The sequence below is a fragment of the Pristiophorus japonicus genome, chromosome 1 (assembly GCF_044704955.1).
Source record: "Pristiophorus japonicus isolate sPriJap1 chromosome 1, sPriJap1.hap1, whole genome shotgun sequence".
NCBI lineage: Eukaryota > Metazoa > Chordata > Chondrichthyes > Pristiophoridae > Pristiophorus > Pristiophorus japonicus.
In genome coordinates this window covers 328,048,118-328,065,409 of record NC_091977.1, presented here as the reverse complement: position 1 = coordinate 328,065,409, position 17,292 = coordinate 328,048,118, and the positions used below count along the sequence as shown (strand labels likewise).

Below are 17,292 nucleotides of genomic sequence, written 5' to 3'. Positions count from 1 at the left end.
GTGTGTTGGTGGGTCAAAGTTGGTAGTGTCTTCTTCGGGTTGTTCGTAGCTGTAGGTGAACCGCAATTTGATTTGGTCCAAACGTTTTCTGCACGTTAGCTCATTGGCTAATTTGACCTGAAACACCCTACTCCCTTCTTTGGCTATGACCGTGCCAGCAAGCCATATGGGACCATGTCCATAATTGAGTACAAACACAGGATCATTGACCTCAATATCACGTGACAAATTTGCACGGTCATGGTACATACTTTGTTGATGCCGCCTGCCCTCCATGTGATCATGGAGATCAGGGTGGACAAACGAGAGCTTTGTTTTGAGTGCCCTTTTCATGAGCAGCTCAGCTGGGGGAACCCCAGTGAGTGAGTTGGGTCTGGTGCGGTAGCTGAGCAGCACTCTGGACAGCCGGGTCTGCAGGGAGCCTTCCGACACGCGTTTCAGACTTTGCTTGATGGTCTGAACTGCCCCTTGGATGCGGGCTTGAATGGGGCAGATGTGATGTGCTTGATTTCATTGCGGGTCATGAATTCCTTGAATTCAGCGCTGGTGAAACACGGGCCATTGTCGCTGACTAGGACATCAGGCAGGCCGTGTGTGGCAAACATGGCTCATAAGCTTTCGCTGGTGGCCGTGGACGTGCTTACAGACATTATTACACATTCAATCCATTTCAAATAAGCATCCACAACCACCAAGAATATTTTGCCGAGAAATGGGCCCACATAGTCCACGTGGATCCTTGACCACGGTTTGGAAAGCCACAACCACAAACTTAGCGGTGCCTATCTGGGTGCATTGCTCAGCTGAGAGCAAGTGTTGCACTGACGCACGCATGACTCGAAATATGAGTCGATGCCGGGCCACCACACATGGGATCTGGCTATAGCTTTCATCATTACAATGCCTGGGTGGGTGCTGTGTAGGTCACAAATGAACGTTTTTCTGCCCTTTTTGGGCAAGACCACGTGATTACCCCACAACAGACAGTCCGCCTGCAGGGACATTTCGTCTTTGCGCCTGTAGAACAGCTTAATCGCCTCCTGCATCTCCGCTGGGACGCTGGACCAGCTCCCATGGAGGACACAGTTTTTTTTTTAAAACCAAGGTCAGTAAAGGATCCCGACAGGTCCAGGTCCTGATCTGGCGGGCCGTAACAGATGACTTTTCGTTTTCGAATGCATCCATTACCATGAGCAATTCTGCGGGCTGTGCCATTTCCATCCAGTTGGTGGGCAATGGTAGCCGACTAAGAGCATGAGCACAGTTCTCTGTGCCCGTTCTGTGGTGGATTACATAGTTGTATGCCAACAGCATGAATGCCCATCTTTGGATGCGGGCAGAGGCATTGGTGTTAATCCCTTTGCTCTCAGAGAATAGCGATATGAGCAGCTTGTTGTTGGTTTCAAGCTCAAACTTGAGGCCAAACAAGTATTGGTGCATTTTTTTCACCCCGTCAACACACGCCAGAGATTCTTTCAATCATGCTGTAGTCCCTTTCGGCCAGACTCCTGGATGCATAAGCGACCAGTTGCAAAATCCCCGATTAATTAGCCTGTTGTAACACATCCCCGACCCCGTATGATGACGTATCGCAAGCTAGCAAGAATCGTTTACATGGGTTATACAGAACAAGCAGTTTGTTTGAACAGATTTCTGGTCTTCTCAAAGGCAGCCTCGTGATTTCCCCCATACCCAGTCATCTCCCTTACACAATAGCATGTGTAGGGGTTCAAGCAAGGTGCTTAACCCGGGTAGGAAATTACCTAAATAGTTGAGGAGTCCCAGGAACGACCGCAGCTCCATCTCGTTCTGTGGCCTTAGCGCTTTCTTGATGGCCCCCCTCTTGGCGTCGGTGGGTCTGATGCCGTCTGCTGCGATTCTTCTTCCCAAGAACTCTACCTCTGGCGCCAGGAAAACACACCGAGCGTTTCAGCCCGAGTCCCACGCGATCCAACTGACTAAGAACCTCTTCCAGATTCATCAAGTGCTCAATGGTGTCCCGACCTGTAACCAGTATGTCCTCCTGGAAAACCACAGTGTGAGGGACCAACTTTTGCAGACTCTCCACGTTCCATTGGAAGAATGCTGCGGCCGACCGAATCCCGAACAGACATCTGTTATAGATGAACAGACCTTTGCGCATGTTGATGCAGGTGAGGCCTTTAAAAGATTCCTCCAGCTCCTGCATCATGAAGGTCGAGGTCAGGTCCAACTTGGTGAACGCCTTTCCTCCAACCAGGGTCGCAAATAGGTTGTCTGCCTTGGGTAGCGGGTACTGGTCCTGTAGCGAAAAACGGTTAATCGATATTTTATAGTTCCCACAAATTATGACTGTGCCGTCACCTTTAAGTACCGGGACAATCGAACTGGCCCACTCATTGAATTCCACCGGCGTGATGATGCCTTCTCGCTGCAGCCTGTCCAGCTCAATTTTCACTTTCTCACGCATCATATACGGTACCGCCCGTGCCTTGTGGTGGATGGGTCGCGTACCGGGAACCAAATGGATCTGCACTTTCGCCCCCGAGAAGCTTCCAATGCCTGGCTCGAATAACGATGGAAATCTGCTCAGAACCTGGGCACATGAGGCGTCGTCAACGGACAAAAGCGCTCGGATATCGTCCCAGTTCCAGATTATTCCCAGCCAGGTTCTGCCAAAGAATGTGGGGCCATCCCCTGGCAAAATCCACAGTGAGAGTTCGTGCACTGCTCCATCAAAGGAGACTTTGACTTCTGCACTGCCAATTAGAGAGATCAGTTCCTTGGTGTAAGTTCTTCGCTTGGTGTGAATGTGGCTGAGCTTGGGCCCGTGTGCCTTGTTGCACCACAGCCTGTCGAAGACCTTTTTGCTCATTGTGGACTGGCTCGCACCAGTGTCCAGTCCCATGGATACTGGAATTCCATTCAGTTCAACTTTCAACATTATTGGTGGACATTTCATGGTGAAGGTGTGTACCCCGTACACTTCTGCCTCAGTTCGAGTCTCCAATTCAGCCTGATCCACAGTGGATCGATCTTCCGCTGCAACGTGGTGGTTTGCAGAGTTTGCAGCTCGCCTGCACACTCGCTGGAGGTGTCCCATTGTTCTGCAGCCGTTGCCACAGTGCTTGAAGCGGTATTGATGGGCCCGATGATCACCTCCACAACGCCAACAGGGTGTTAACTGCCTCGCATTAACGAATGATGGCGGACTCGGTCATCTGAGGTCGTGCACGTTCTGCCATGTATATTCCTGCTCGGAAACAACGTTACTTTATGCACAGTACTGGCCAAAACCTCTTTATGCTGTGAAATTTGTTTGGTGTTGTCGCTGGTGGACATAAATGCCTGGGCTATCGTTATGGCTTTGCTCAGGTTCGGAGTGTCAACAGTCAATAGTTTGTGAATGATTACCTCATGACCATTGCCAAGCACAAAAAAGTCTCAGCATTTGTTCTAGGAATCCCTCAAAGTCGCAATATTCTGCGAGGCGCCTTAGTTCAGTGATGTAGCTCGCCACTTCCTGGCCCTCCGACTGTTGACATGTAGAACCGATACCTCGGCATCAAAATGTTTTCTTTAGGATTTAGGTGCGCCCGGACCAGCGTACACAATTCTTCATAGGATTTTGTTGTTGGTTTTACTGGAGCTAGAAGATTCTTCATGAGGCCATAGGTTGTTGTCCCACAGACGGCAAAGAGGATTATTGCCCTTCGTTTATCAGCGTTCTCGTCCCTTTCCAGCTCATTGGCCACGAAGTATTGGTCGAGTCTCCCCACAAAGGCCTCCCAATCATCCCCTTCTGAGAACTTCTCTAGGATTCCAACTGTTTTTTGCATTTTCGCGTGGTTGTTCATTATCTCGTCGCCAATTGATACGCTCATAATAAAGGATGAAACTGAGTACTGTGTACAATGAGCAAGTGTGACCTTAGCTCCTTTAATAAGACTCCAGAGTGCAGGTAACTCGTGGATGGTCTGCTTATATACAGTGCTTCCAAGGGATGCTGGGATCCTTTGGGATTCCAACAGGTAGGCCCTCTGGTGGTAGTGTGATACAGGTTACCAGGAGTTAAATACGTAACACTTTTGGTTGAAGGACATCTTTTCAAATGGATTAGTAATTATTGGCCCCCCCATCTAAATTATTGTCCCAATCTAAATTATGTATTGATACTGTACCAGGATTTTCTGTCAATGAATTGCAATATAGCTATGGTGACATTTACAAAACAGGAATCCCGCAAGTATGTATGTATAAAATGATAGTCATTTTAAAGCACTGATATTTTAAAATTGCAGATACAATGGTTATTCAGTGTATTCAAGTGCTGCTCAGATGATATCATCAGATTTGCTTCTTGGCCAGCCCTTAACAGTGGACAGACAGCTCTAATGTAATGTATGCCCGACTTATGGGGTCTATTCTTTTTGGCCATATCCTGCCGTTGCTGCAGCCGGCTGGTAGTCGGGACAGGATTTTTGTTTACAGACGGTCAGTACCTCTGAACAGCTGTCCTTGCCCTTTTCCACCTCCGACTCCTGTTGCTGGCGGTGGCATTGCGGCTGCTGCTGGCACACAGAACCCCTCCTCCTCCTCTTGTCTGCAGCGCACAGGTGATGGGGCCGCCACCATGGTAACCATTCACCGCCCCGTCCAGCAGTACCCAGCCGCTCTGCACCGGCTCAAACTCCCTCACTAATTGAGTGTTTTTCACAGACCCTCAGGGATCTGTAAACCCCAGTTTGAGAACCATTGTACTAGACCCTTACCCCTCTTTAAAAATTGGTATCACGCTGGATATCCTTATGCCTTTCACCCACCCGAGGAAACTGAGTACTGTGTACAATTTACAACTTTTTATATCTTAATTAAATCACCCCTCAACGTTCTAAAATCAAGTGAATACAATCCAAGTTGATGCAACCTGTCCTCATGAGACTTAACAATGGATTGGGTTCCCTCTCCCAAATAATCCAATAAGTATTTTATTGCTGCTGGAATTAGTTAAAGCCCCTTGAATGTTTCAGGCAGGTTTATTTCGAGGGATACTTCCCCCTTTCATACTGGACCACCCAGTCGAGACGGTGCAGCCATTATGTCACTGTAGCACAGAACATCTTTCCCTGGAATTGTGGAACTCGCTCTCAAGGGTCAAATTGTCATTGGCGATGGTAATGCAGCTGCTGCTGGCCTGTAGGCGTTTTCTTTCCCTACAGCGCACAGCCCCTGGGGCCCCTGTCATGGTAACCATTCACCACCCCGTTCAGCAGCGCCCAGGCTCACTCCATCACCAATTGGGGTGGTTTTCGCAGGCTCCCTGGAAAGTCTCTACAGATCGCATGTTTGAGAACCACTGCATGAAGACAACTAATTAAGCAGACTTCCCTTTGCCTTCAGCAGGGATCAAATAATCTGCTAACCCAATGGGCTGAAAGTGGCCTCAAGGTGCAAGGACAGCACCAGAGTCCAAATTGGAAAGGATAAAACTTGGGAAAATTAAAAACAACTATTCAAGGGTGCAACACAATGTATTCAAGTCACTTTATCCGTACAAATTAACAGTACAATTGCAGCTACCACTGGCGCACAGTAAAAGGCCTCAATGATGGATTGTACTAATCTGGTACACACAAACAGCTTTGCCAGGATCAAGAACTCGGCGCGTGCATGTGCACACGCACTCAGGGGTCCCTTACTATGGTTTCATTGGCATCTGAAACCACCATCACTCACCCATAATTTTCTAATAAATTATCTTGACAAAAGGCAGTGTCTTAGTTTAAGCATGTGAATCAGATTAACCCAAATTGGTCCAATAATAAAAAGGATTTTCATAAATACAATTTAAATGAAGTTGTCACATGCTGAAGTACTAATCACGGACACTGACTTATGTAAACTCTACAATATTTACTGATGAGCACCTTATTTTTCCAGGCTCAATGGAACATTTTACACACCATATTTTATGTTTAATTGTAATTACAAGATTTTTCTAAAACTGTAGCCTGCAACAAACACTATAATGTTGCCAAAAAAGCAGAGAGCGTTTATTGCACTCAGTTGGCAAGAGTCTCACTCAACTTCATCCCACCTGTGGTAATCTATCCTTAAGTCAGTTTTCACTATCAGGCTGCAATACGTTTGGATCACATTTTCAAATCTAAGAAAGAAAAAGAACTTGCACATTTCTTTCATGCCTTTCACAACCTAAGGATGTTCCAAAGCACTTTACAGTCAATACTTAGAAGTGTAGTCAGTGTTGTAATGTAGGAAACGCAGCAACCAATTTGCACACAGCAAGGTCCTACAAACAGCAATGTGATAATGACCAATCTGTTTTACTGATGTCAGTTGAGGGATAAATATTGGCCAGGACTCCAGCGAGAACTCCCCTACTCTTCTTTTGAATAGTGCCATGGGATCTTTTACATCCAACTGAGAGCAGACAGGGCCTCGGTTTAATGTCTCATCTGAAAGATGGCACCTCTTACAGTGCAGAACTCCCTCAGTGTCGCACTGTCATTGTGAACTTGGAGGCACATCCCACTGCAGTAGTTATTGGTCCAGGTAAACCAAATTGCAGTGTTGCCATTTACATTGGCATGAATATTTCAGCTCTCGACTGTGTTGATGCAGTCTAACTTTCTATTGTGGAATACTCATACATCAAATCGTGGGAGAAAACGTATTTTGTTTTGAGGAAGTGATGATAATGTGTAAATCAACGAAGAACACGTGATAACCTTATATTACTATAACATTGAAGGAATTTAGTACTGTATCATGAACCCAGATAGCTCAGGTACCTCAACACCCTAATTCTTTACACTGATGCTAGTCACTTCAGATGAATTTATGTTGGTGACATTTTAGATGTTCTTCTCGAGGCTTGCTGATGAAGCGCAGTGAGGTTGTCAGGAACTCTCACTGCCCATTCTACCCTGCTTGAACTGCATCCTCTGCCAGTCAAGTACAGCCATTGGTACGGGCCAGCGCACACTGCAATATGTGCACGCTAGGTCGTGCAGCAGAGCTGGGCTCCAGTCGTTTTGGATAATCCTCGCCACTGGACCAAGACCTAGCTCTGTCAAGCCAGTGCGGTGGCCGGTATGCAACGGCCACCACACGTTAAAAAAAATCCACGCACAGGCATCTTCCACCCTTCAGCATGTAGTTCGGGATCCGGAACATTGAAATACCCGCAAACTCATCCCTTTTTGGTGTGGGAGCAAGTCATCCTCGCTTCGAGGGACTGCCTATGATGACAGCCATGGGCACCATGGCCAACAGGAAAAATCTAACCCAAGTCATTTAGGAGAGATGGGGAAAGGAAAGCTAACAGTGGGTTAATGCATTCCCTAAACCTCAACAGCCCCAAAAGTAAACAGGAGCACGAACTCAATGATGCACCTTTCCTATAAGGATTGAAAGAAAAAAGTTTTAAATGGGGTGCATTATTGCTGACCCTGAAATCTTGTTAGTATTCAGAATTGTCCCAAACCTGTGACCTTTACCACCTAGTACGACAAGGGCAGCAGGCGCATGGGAACACCACCACCTGCAAGTTCCCCTCCAAGTTACACACCATCCTGACTTGGAAATATATTGCTGTTCCTTCATCGTCACTGGATCAAAATCATGGAACTCCCAAGTAACAGCACAATGGGATTACCTTCACCACATGGACTACAATGGTTCAAGACGACCACTCACCACCATCTTCTCATGGGCAATAAAATGCTGGTCTTGACAGTGATGCCCATATTCCATGAATGAATAAAAAAAAAGGTGTATGAAAGACTAATAGTGAAACAAACAACTCACAGATTCACACTCTCGCAGCTTCTTCTGAGCACCATCAAAATCAAAATTCACATACAGGCATTCCACAAATTCAGTGATGGGGTCCTTGTAAGTGTAAGATTCCTGCAACAATAATCAAAAAATGAATTAAATTGGGAAGGCTCTTGAAAAGTAAGTGATTAACCAATAAATTATGCAGATTTGCCAGTCGCGATCCTACAGGTTTCTCAGCAGACTTTTGGCTAATCTCCTCAAACTTAAAGAACAGTGTAGAGAGATGGCACACCTTGCAAGGTTCTTTGAGTACAATCAAATTCTTTTCAGACCCATTAAGGACAAGAAAAATCAATTGATCTAGTTCACATGAAAACCAGAGAATATTTTGCTGTCTGTTCATACAGTAAAAGCTCAAGTTAATTGTTGGCTATTAAAATATTAATGACCCACACTTAAAATTCTAAACAGCTTATAAGGTTCAGCACAATTACTTCGAACTACAGAAAGGCACAGATTGTTTCTTGCCTAACTGATCAGCCTATGAACAGGAACCCCAAAGCGTGCAATTTTTTTTGTATACAAGATCATTCTAGTTTACACTTGTGACAAATGACTTCAAATCAAGCAAATCCGAAAAAAATGTGGCAGGGGTGGGGAGGGTGGAAGGGGGAAGGTGAATTCTGGTTCTTCAAAGCTAACCATTTCTAAGCTCCCAGCACTCCTACAAGTTTGTCCAGCGCACAAAGACCCCATGCTCAATCGCCAGATTGTGCCAAGTTAGCTTCTTCAGCAATGGAGGTTACTACAAGTGGCCTCTAGTCTGGGGAGAAGGGAGAAATTGCTATGGCTTCCACTCCTGCAGGAAGTGCGGGTCTCTGGGTGTCAGGATCGAGGCTTGGCCGTGAGATCACAACGCATGGGCGAATACAATCATACCCTGGGCCATTTGGGTGGGCACCAGAGGGTGTCGGCTGCCCTCCAGAGTGTCAATGTCATCAAAAGGAGGAAGGAAAAACTGACAACAGGGAAAATAAGCTAACCATTTGCGACTTGGAGAAAAGAACATATCCTGCACATGCACAATGGGCTGAAGGGCCTCGTTCTATGCTGTACAATTCTGTGTTGCAATTTCAGGAGAAAAATTTAAATTTTGACTAGTTTTAATATAAAAATGTTAATTATGAAACAAGAGCAACAATTGGATCACTGGAAACATGTAATTAGACAACCCTAAAAAGAGCAACTCATGTCATTAGAAGACGGTCTGTGCAGTTACCCAGTGACTCCTCCTCCCCAACGATATCAAGTTCTCTTCAGTTAGAAACATTCAGCTTCCCACTTACTAATCACATCCGAAAAAACAGAGGTAGAAACAAGTTGCGATGATCAAGAAAAGCAGGTAGAGGAGTATCAGCAATATCGGCGCTCTACAAATGCCCAGTGATTCGGTATTATAGCTGTTTGGCAGGAGAGAGAAAACCCACGTCCTATTCCTGGACAAAGTACGCTAAAACCCATGCAGATCACATTTCATCAAGTTGACCTACTCTATGTTGCAGTGCACCTCAACAGCATGAGAGATGGAGTCAGGTTATCTGTCCTCTACAAGATGACAAATCAAGCATCACTGAGGGGTGACTTCAACCAGAACTCGTTACACCAGGATACAGGAGCTACTGCAGCTGCACTTGTTAGAATATCTGTACTATATATCTGCATCAAGTTTTCATAGGATGTTTTTGCTGAGGAATTTTCTCTTGTGGTGTTGTCACCTGAAATTCTACTTTATGTCCAAAGTACAAATCCAGAATTAACCATCACAGGTTGAACCAACGACACTAGAGCTTACACTAGATCACTGGAAATCTCAAGACTACATCCACTACAATTCAAGTGAAATCTTTCTATTCTGTTTAAATTTTAATCTAGCCCCAACGAAATCCTACTTGTCGAAAGTAGGTCCAATAAAATCGTCAATGAGCAAACCTACAAGTATTGACAATGGTAGTGATTGGGACTCATTGCTGATGTGCAGATAGGACACAGCTGAAGGAGATACTTTCTTGCAGGTGTCCAGCTGCTTATTAAATATAGATGTTTTAGAACCAGCGGTAATACACCCACTTCTATAAGGTAGGGGTATCTTACTATATATTTTCTTTGACAGCACCTCCCAAACCCCCGACCTCTACCGCTTAGAAGGTGAAGGGCAGCAGGCAATGGGAACACCACCACCATCTCCAAGTCACACACCATCCTGATTTGGAAAGATATCACTGTTTGTTCATTGTCGCTGGGTCAAAATCCTGGAATTCCCTCCCTAACAGCACTGTGGGAGTACCTTCATCACACTGACTGCGGCGGCTCAGGGTTCAAGGTGACAGCTCACCACCACCTTCTCGAGGGCAATTTAGGGATGGGTAATAAATGCTAGTCTTGCCAGTAACATCCACATCCCATGAACGAACATTAAAAAAAGACATTTGGGCAGAGCTGCTTCTCTTGGAGGTTACACCAGTAACTCTCTAGACATGGCTAGCTTTTCTTCAGACCTTGCAGCGTAAATCCCCAAAAAGAATATTCTGTCAGAATGCAACTTCTGTTCTGCCCTGGGCAGAGCTTTCCACTCCAGCTCACCCCCAATACCACATTCCTCCATAACAGACTATTTCTTCACCTCTCCACATTGGCACCTTGATCGCCTCAACTTCTCAACCCCACTCCTTGCCAGCCTCCATCCATCACAAGCTGAAAATAACGTAGGAGTTGAGGCCACAGTTCTCTCTGCTCCATAAATCACTTGACTTCTCCCTCCCCCCCCCAATCGTGCATTCCACTGCCCCCACAAAACAGTTTAATAGATCCTCATTCTGAAATGCATTTACACTCATGTCTTGATGGAAGTAAAAAAAAATTTTTTTTTTTTTTTTAAATTGGTGTTTGATCTGGCTAGTTTCCTCGGATTGTAACACATCCATGCTAGTGTATTCTTGTAGACTAGTGTATACTCGTTTTCTAATAGTTCTTGCTTCTTTACAGTGCGCGTAACAATTCTCTGACTTAATGTATTGTAAAATGTGAACTATGATCTCATTTTCTGCATTGAGTATTGATGGAAATCTTATCCTTTGGTGCCTATTAAACATCCAAGTGTGTTACCTTGGTCTGTCTGACACTACTGCTACCAATTATGGACTGGCATGTAACTATTTGAGCTGTCCAATTTTTATAAGTTTGCATTTTTGGCTAAAGTTCAGTCAACTGCTGACCATGCTCGTTCATGGAAAATGACTTCTTGGACAATGCTCCGTAATCTACTAAGAGTTGGAGCTTTTGGCAAGCAGGAAGGAAAGGGGAGAAAATGAGGCAAATGGGAAAACAAGTCAAGCAGAATGCAGTATTTATTTGAAGTCCTGGCTTTAGTTGACAGTGCACAATGATTGTGAGGTTGCAATGGTACATTTGCATGGAAGCAAATATTTGTCTTAATATTTGACCGGTGTGATAGATGTGCTGTTGCAAGTGAAAAGCTGCATTCTTTCTTGGCTATGTCCGGAAAGCTTCAAGGAAATGAGTGGGGGTTTTTTGTGGGCACTTACTAGCTCGCGTGTTCAGTCTTGTTTGCGGCGTGTGCAGCGAACAAATTTAGAGGAGGAAATGAATTTCACTGTTACAAACTCTTCCATTTCTGAGGACGATATGGAGGACGTGGAGCAACTGGCATCGCCCACCACAGGAGCACACACTGATGCATGCAATGCATTCAGCTGCAGGTTTTGGAGGTTGGCAACACAGCTTAACTGTATTGATCATTCCAGTTTGTGCTGGAAATTTCGGAATGATGCTGCAAATAAATAATCATTGCCTTTAGACAATGGGTTACTTTACCAAAACATACTAAAAATGATCAACAGTAAATATGTATCTTTCTCTCTTGCGAAACATCATAATATAGAAAGGTGCAATATAACACTGGTGTTGCAGTACCTGAACAAGATGAGTCCCCTATTGTAACTTTTATACTGCTGCACATAAATTGACAGGCGCTTGCAGTACTGTTGCAATGCTTTGAATCTACACCCAATTTCTTAATCAGGGCCATTTCCCTCAGTGCTAAACTCTTAATGTTTCTGTACTTGGTTAACATCTGTTTTATTTCTAATTTGTGTATTTAAAAAGTACTATATTACACAGGTTTGCTCTAATAATTCCTGTACACTGGATACTGCATTATATTTATCTTGCGTCTTTGTATGTTGTACTTCGTACTTTTCACAATTAGAAGTCTTGCTTCTAGCACTTGATTCATTAAATATGCAGTGTGTAAAGCACACAACATTTTAATCTGCAGCAAAAAATATCTGATTTTTCAATGGCTCAGAAACAATTTAATTAGAGTGAAGCACAGAAATATAGAAGCAAAGCTCTCAGACACCCACTGCAAAGTAACCATGAGAAAGGCTGCACTTCAAACCAATCACATTACTCAATTTAGTTAGTCACATCCACAATCTCTAGGCTTGCCCATCCTCCCGATATCTTAAATGGTTGCAACTGACGATACTTTTCTCCCAAGGGACTGGTTCATTTGAGTTTGAGCAGATCAGAGTTACTTACTGATCTTGTAACTTCCCTCTGGAAACTATTCCAAAGACAGATCACCCGTGAAATAATGCTTCCGTTCATCACACTTGAATCTACCAGTTTTCAGTTAATACCTGCATCTCCTTGTTCTGCTGCCCTGTACCATATGTAATATCCCATCTTCTCAGTACTCAAAACACATTCCTCCCTTTGCATATCATGTTGACTCCTCAAAAGTCTTATTTTTTTTTAATTAAAAGATTAGACATTAAAATGGACAAAGTGATGGAGATGCTTGCGAAACACATGTTTTAAGACCATCCTAAAAACCCCCACGTCTTGGACCGAGATTTTGGTCAACCGTCCGAATATTTGCTCCTTTGATCGTTGTCTGCTTTTTGTCTGATTACACCTTAATTGTGCTCAAGTCCCACTCCAGGAATGAGCACAAAAATCTAGGCCAACACTCCAGTGCCATGCTGAGAGCGCTGCTCTGTCGGCGGTGCCGTCTTTCGGATGAGACAATGAGAAAGCAGATAGGACTTCGGTCTAAGTGGATGTAAAAGATCCCATGGCACTATTTCGAAGAGGAGCAGGGGCGTTATCCCTCAATCAACATCACTAAAACAGATTACAGGTATCTAGTCATTATCACATTGCTGTTTGTGGGAGCTTGCTGTGCACAAATTGGCTGCCACGTTTCCTGCCGTACAAGTGAATACACTCCAAGTACTTAATTGGCTGTAAAGCTCAGACATTCGGTGGTCGTGAATGGCGCTATATAAATCCAAGTATTTCTTTCTCTGTGCAGTACCTTGGGCTCTTTCTCTACATTTAAGGGCACGATACCAATGCCAGTTGTTGAGCATGTAAAGGAAAACAGTGCAGAACAACTTTACGAAGCTCAAGTCTGTTGGATAGTGAAGGAAATCGTAGATTTAACGGTGGGATGGCAGAAAGTGGAAAACAACATTTTTAATGCCAAAGATGGTCTGGAAGAATAAATGTTAGGTTTCAGCCAAGTTTTACAAATGTTTACATCTAAGCAGAGCTCATCTGTAACTATTTTCAATGTTTGTAAAATACAATGTCACTTTTTTACCTTTGCCATACGATAAAAACTAAGGACATTAGATAACAAAGCTGGCAGAATAATGACACATTGCTACACACTTAAATTTTGGCAACAATGCAAAAATGGATATTGTACACAACCTCGAAGGGGTTAGCGTGTGTGTGTGTGTGTGTGTGCTTTTTTATATAAAGCCAAGCCAAAATCTTCACTCGAGTTGCTAAGCTGAAATGTCAGCTATAGCACAGTCAATCTCTTTTTTGGTCAGATGTCCAACACACTTGTTTAAGACTCTCTAAACCAGGCTGCGCTGTACTGAGAAACTCACATGGTTTCCTTTTGTCAGATATGGAGTGCACACTTGCCCCCTTCTAGGAATACACTCCACTAACTTAAGTGGGAGCTTGGGCGCAGGATGGCAGAGCCAAGGCTATTGGAACCCAAAAGAGCACAAGGCCGGGGGGGGCAGGCGGCGGGAAACTAGTGCAAAACTCGAGTGCATGGGGTACAGCAAAACCCAAATGTGCACGGGGGGGGGGGGGGAAGCACAGCAAAAACCCCAATGGTGCATAGGGGTGCGGGGGGATAATGCTGGAGTTTTATCAAAACCATGTAACCAACCACTCTGCTGACTGACCTGCTGTGTATTTTCAAATTTATTTCAGTTTTCAGTTCAGATTTGCAGAGTTTTCTTGCCATCTTGGAGTCAACTCAAATCCTAATCACCAGTCAAATAATGCATCCGGGTAACTAGAAAATGTTATCTCACACTGGACACCCTGCAATCAACTGTGCTCAAAAGTGAATCCTAGAACAACTGAAGAAAATGCTGGCTTGGAACGTTTAATTGAACCACAGTTTCCTGCAACAACAAAAAAGTGACAAGTTCTCAACGTTTGTAGAAACTGTGACTTCCAGAAACCAACTCCATTCCGGTTCTTGCAAAGAGTTCAACTTCAAGCGGAATAGAACTACTAGAAACAGCTCTATGACTGTCTTTATTAAATATTCTCAGTTTAGTTCTTGCATCATTTCTATTAAGTTTTGGGCATGAATAGCAGGCCAGTGGAACCACAATTTCTACTGGAGTGCTGATCTGAGTCAAGAGGCTGGTCATCATCATAGTTAAGGGTACCGAATGCAACGCTACCCAAAGATGCAACCGATTCACCAACTGGAGTTGGATTCCAATGCCAACACAAGAACTGAGATTCAAATGCACTTAAAAAAGTGTGTTTGTCAATTACCTTAAATCCGTGTCCTCTGGTTACTGACCCTCCTCCCAGTGGAAACAGTTTCTCCTTATTTACTCTCTAATCACGCAGATAATCTGTTTGGTGATGCTGATTGACAGATAAGAACATAAGAAATAGGAGCAGGAGTAGGCCATTTAGCCCCTCGAGCCTGCTCCACCATTCAATATGATCATGGCTGATCTGAACATGGACTCAGCTCCACTGCCCTGCCCGCTCCCCATAACCCTTGACTCCCTTATCGCTCAAAAATCTGTCTCTCTCTACCTTAAATACAAAGGCCAAAACTGTACGCAGTACTCCAGATGTGGCCTCACCAATACCCTGTACAGTTGTAGCAGGATTTCTCGGTTTTTATACTGTATCCCCCTTACAATAAAGGCCAACATTCCATTTGCCTTCCTGATTACTTGCTGTACCTGCATACTAACTTTTTGTGTTTCGTGCACAAGGACCCCCAGGTCTCTCTGTACTGCAACACTTTGCAATTTTTGTCAATTTAAATTATAATTTGCTTTTCTATAATTTCTGCCAAAGTGGATAACCTCACATTTTCCCATATTATACTCCATCTGCCAAATTTTTGCCCACTCATTCAACCTGTCTATATCCCTTTGCAGATTTTTAGCCTCTGGAAGAGAGCTTTTAAAAAAAAATAAACATTAAAAAGTCACAAATAGGAGTCTTCAGCTCTTAAAGTTGAATTCCCTTGCAAACATAAAAAAAATTGGAAAAGTGCTTCAACACCAACACAAATGGCTCAGCAAGCCAGGATAGGGGCACCCACGGTCTCTCACACACAGCACTACAGCTTTGTGCAAGGGGGCAACATTGCAAGAGAGGCTCTCCAGCACTGCCAGCAGTGTTGCCCCCCACCACCTAGCTCCAGTGCCCAAAAATTCATGACCTCAGACCACTGGTCAAAAGCCGTCTCGTACCAACTGCACCATGAGCCTGACACACTGCTCAATGCACAACCCCAACCCCTCCAATCACTTAACTACCAACAATCATGAGGCAAATCTCCTTTTCCAAGCTTCACCTCAGCCCCTTAGGAGCTGGCCATTCTTGGCAGGGACATGGCTGAACCCTTGACCAGCAGCGTGGCAAAAAGGATACAAGATGCTGGTATCCTCGTACTCGCATGCAGCCCTTGCTTTTTCGTCCTCCCCTAACCCAACTCCGCCCTTGTGCCTTCCTCATTTCCCACAACCAAGGAATGCAGCCTGCTCAGCCAGTGGTTGGCCAAGAAGAGAGGAGAGTGAAGAAGAAACACCATCACTCGATTCGTCACACCCAGGCACCAGCTCAAGGTCGACCAGCAATATCATCTGCAATGTTCCCCACAGAGTCAGCAGCCTTCCACCAGCCATGCTGCAGCCACTGGGGTAGCACTACGAGTAGGATTGGCAAAGGCACACACAAGACAGTCACTAAGGGAATGCATAAGGGCGAGTTGATTTCGTGATGTCATATAGGATGGACAGATGTATAAAGCTGGATTGGAAAATATGCTTTTTAGTGACTTTGATTGTGGCATCGTGGCCAAGAGGACACTATGAAGAGAGGATGGTTGCTGCTCTTGCCAACTGGTGGTGGGTCCCAGGCCCGGCAGATGTAAATGAGAGTGGTGACGCACGTCGACTTGTCACCACGGCGTCAGTAACAGAGGGAAGGTAACATGTAGGGCTAATGTTGAAAGCAGAATTGGGGGTGTGATCACTGGGACCGCAGGCGAATGATTCCATCTTGGATATGCTGGCCAGAAAGGGACTGTCTGGGTTGCGACCTCCCTTCGGATTCCTCCTCTTCTGCGTCTTCCTCTTCTCTCTGCGAGCAGATGCTGTAAATCTGAATTGACAGCATAAAATGCTGCCGGTCAGGCAGCATCTTGACCTCAGACATGAACTCTTACTTTCTCCATGGATGTCCCCTGACCTGCTGAGTATTTTCAGCATTTTGTGTCTTCTCAGAAGCTTTCCTTTAACATCCAATGTCTTGCAAGCATCCAGCAGCACACCCTACATACTTAAAAAAAACTTTTAGCATCTATTGCAGCAAGCCACTACTTCAATAAAATCAAACCTAGTCCAAAAGCTTAAATGCAAACTTGGCCGAAAGATGGGTGTGTCCCTTTAAGAGGCGCCGTGGTGACAAGTCGGCGTACGTCACCGCTCTCTCATTTACATCTGCCGGGAGATGCACCTTGCCGGCAGTGCTGCCGGGCCTGGGAAAATGGAGGACACAATAGGACCCACCACCAGTTGGCAAAAGAACAGAAACCATCCTCTCTTCGCCATTTTTTGATGGTAACGGGTGGCATAAAGCCCTGGAAGTTTTAGCCCACAGGATTTAAGTCAAGCTTTAAGCTGGAAAAATATTGGGACGATGATCTAACAAACAGCTGATGAATACTGCATCAGATGAAGTTGAAGGACAGAAGTGTGATGTTACAGAGGATCAGCACAATAACCCAAGTGATGTAATGAGGACACATTATTTCTTGTAATATTACCTAAATAATTTAACAGATTGACTAACGCAGACAGTATTGTTTTCTAACCCTTTCGCCATTGCTGATACACTATCTGCACATAA

At 44.7% G+C, this 17,292-nt stretch overlaps 1 protein-coding gene across 1 annotated transcript in view; it reads right to left on the bottom strand.

Annotated features, from left to right (window-relative positions):
• The window catches only part of LOC139256197 (eukaryotic translation initiation factor 3 subunit E-A-like), a 129,539-nt gene that overhangs the window by 39,361 nt on the left and 72,886 nt on the right, over positions 1-17,292 (bottom strand). The window contains exon 9 of the mRNA XM_070874161.1: positions 7,810-7,911. Within this exon, the coding sequence (XP_070730262.1) occupies positions 7,810-7,911 (102 nt within the window). The remainder of the gene's footprint in view (positions 1-7,809; positions 7,912-17,292) is intronic.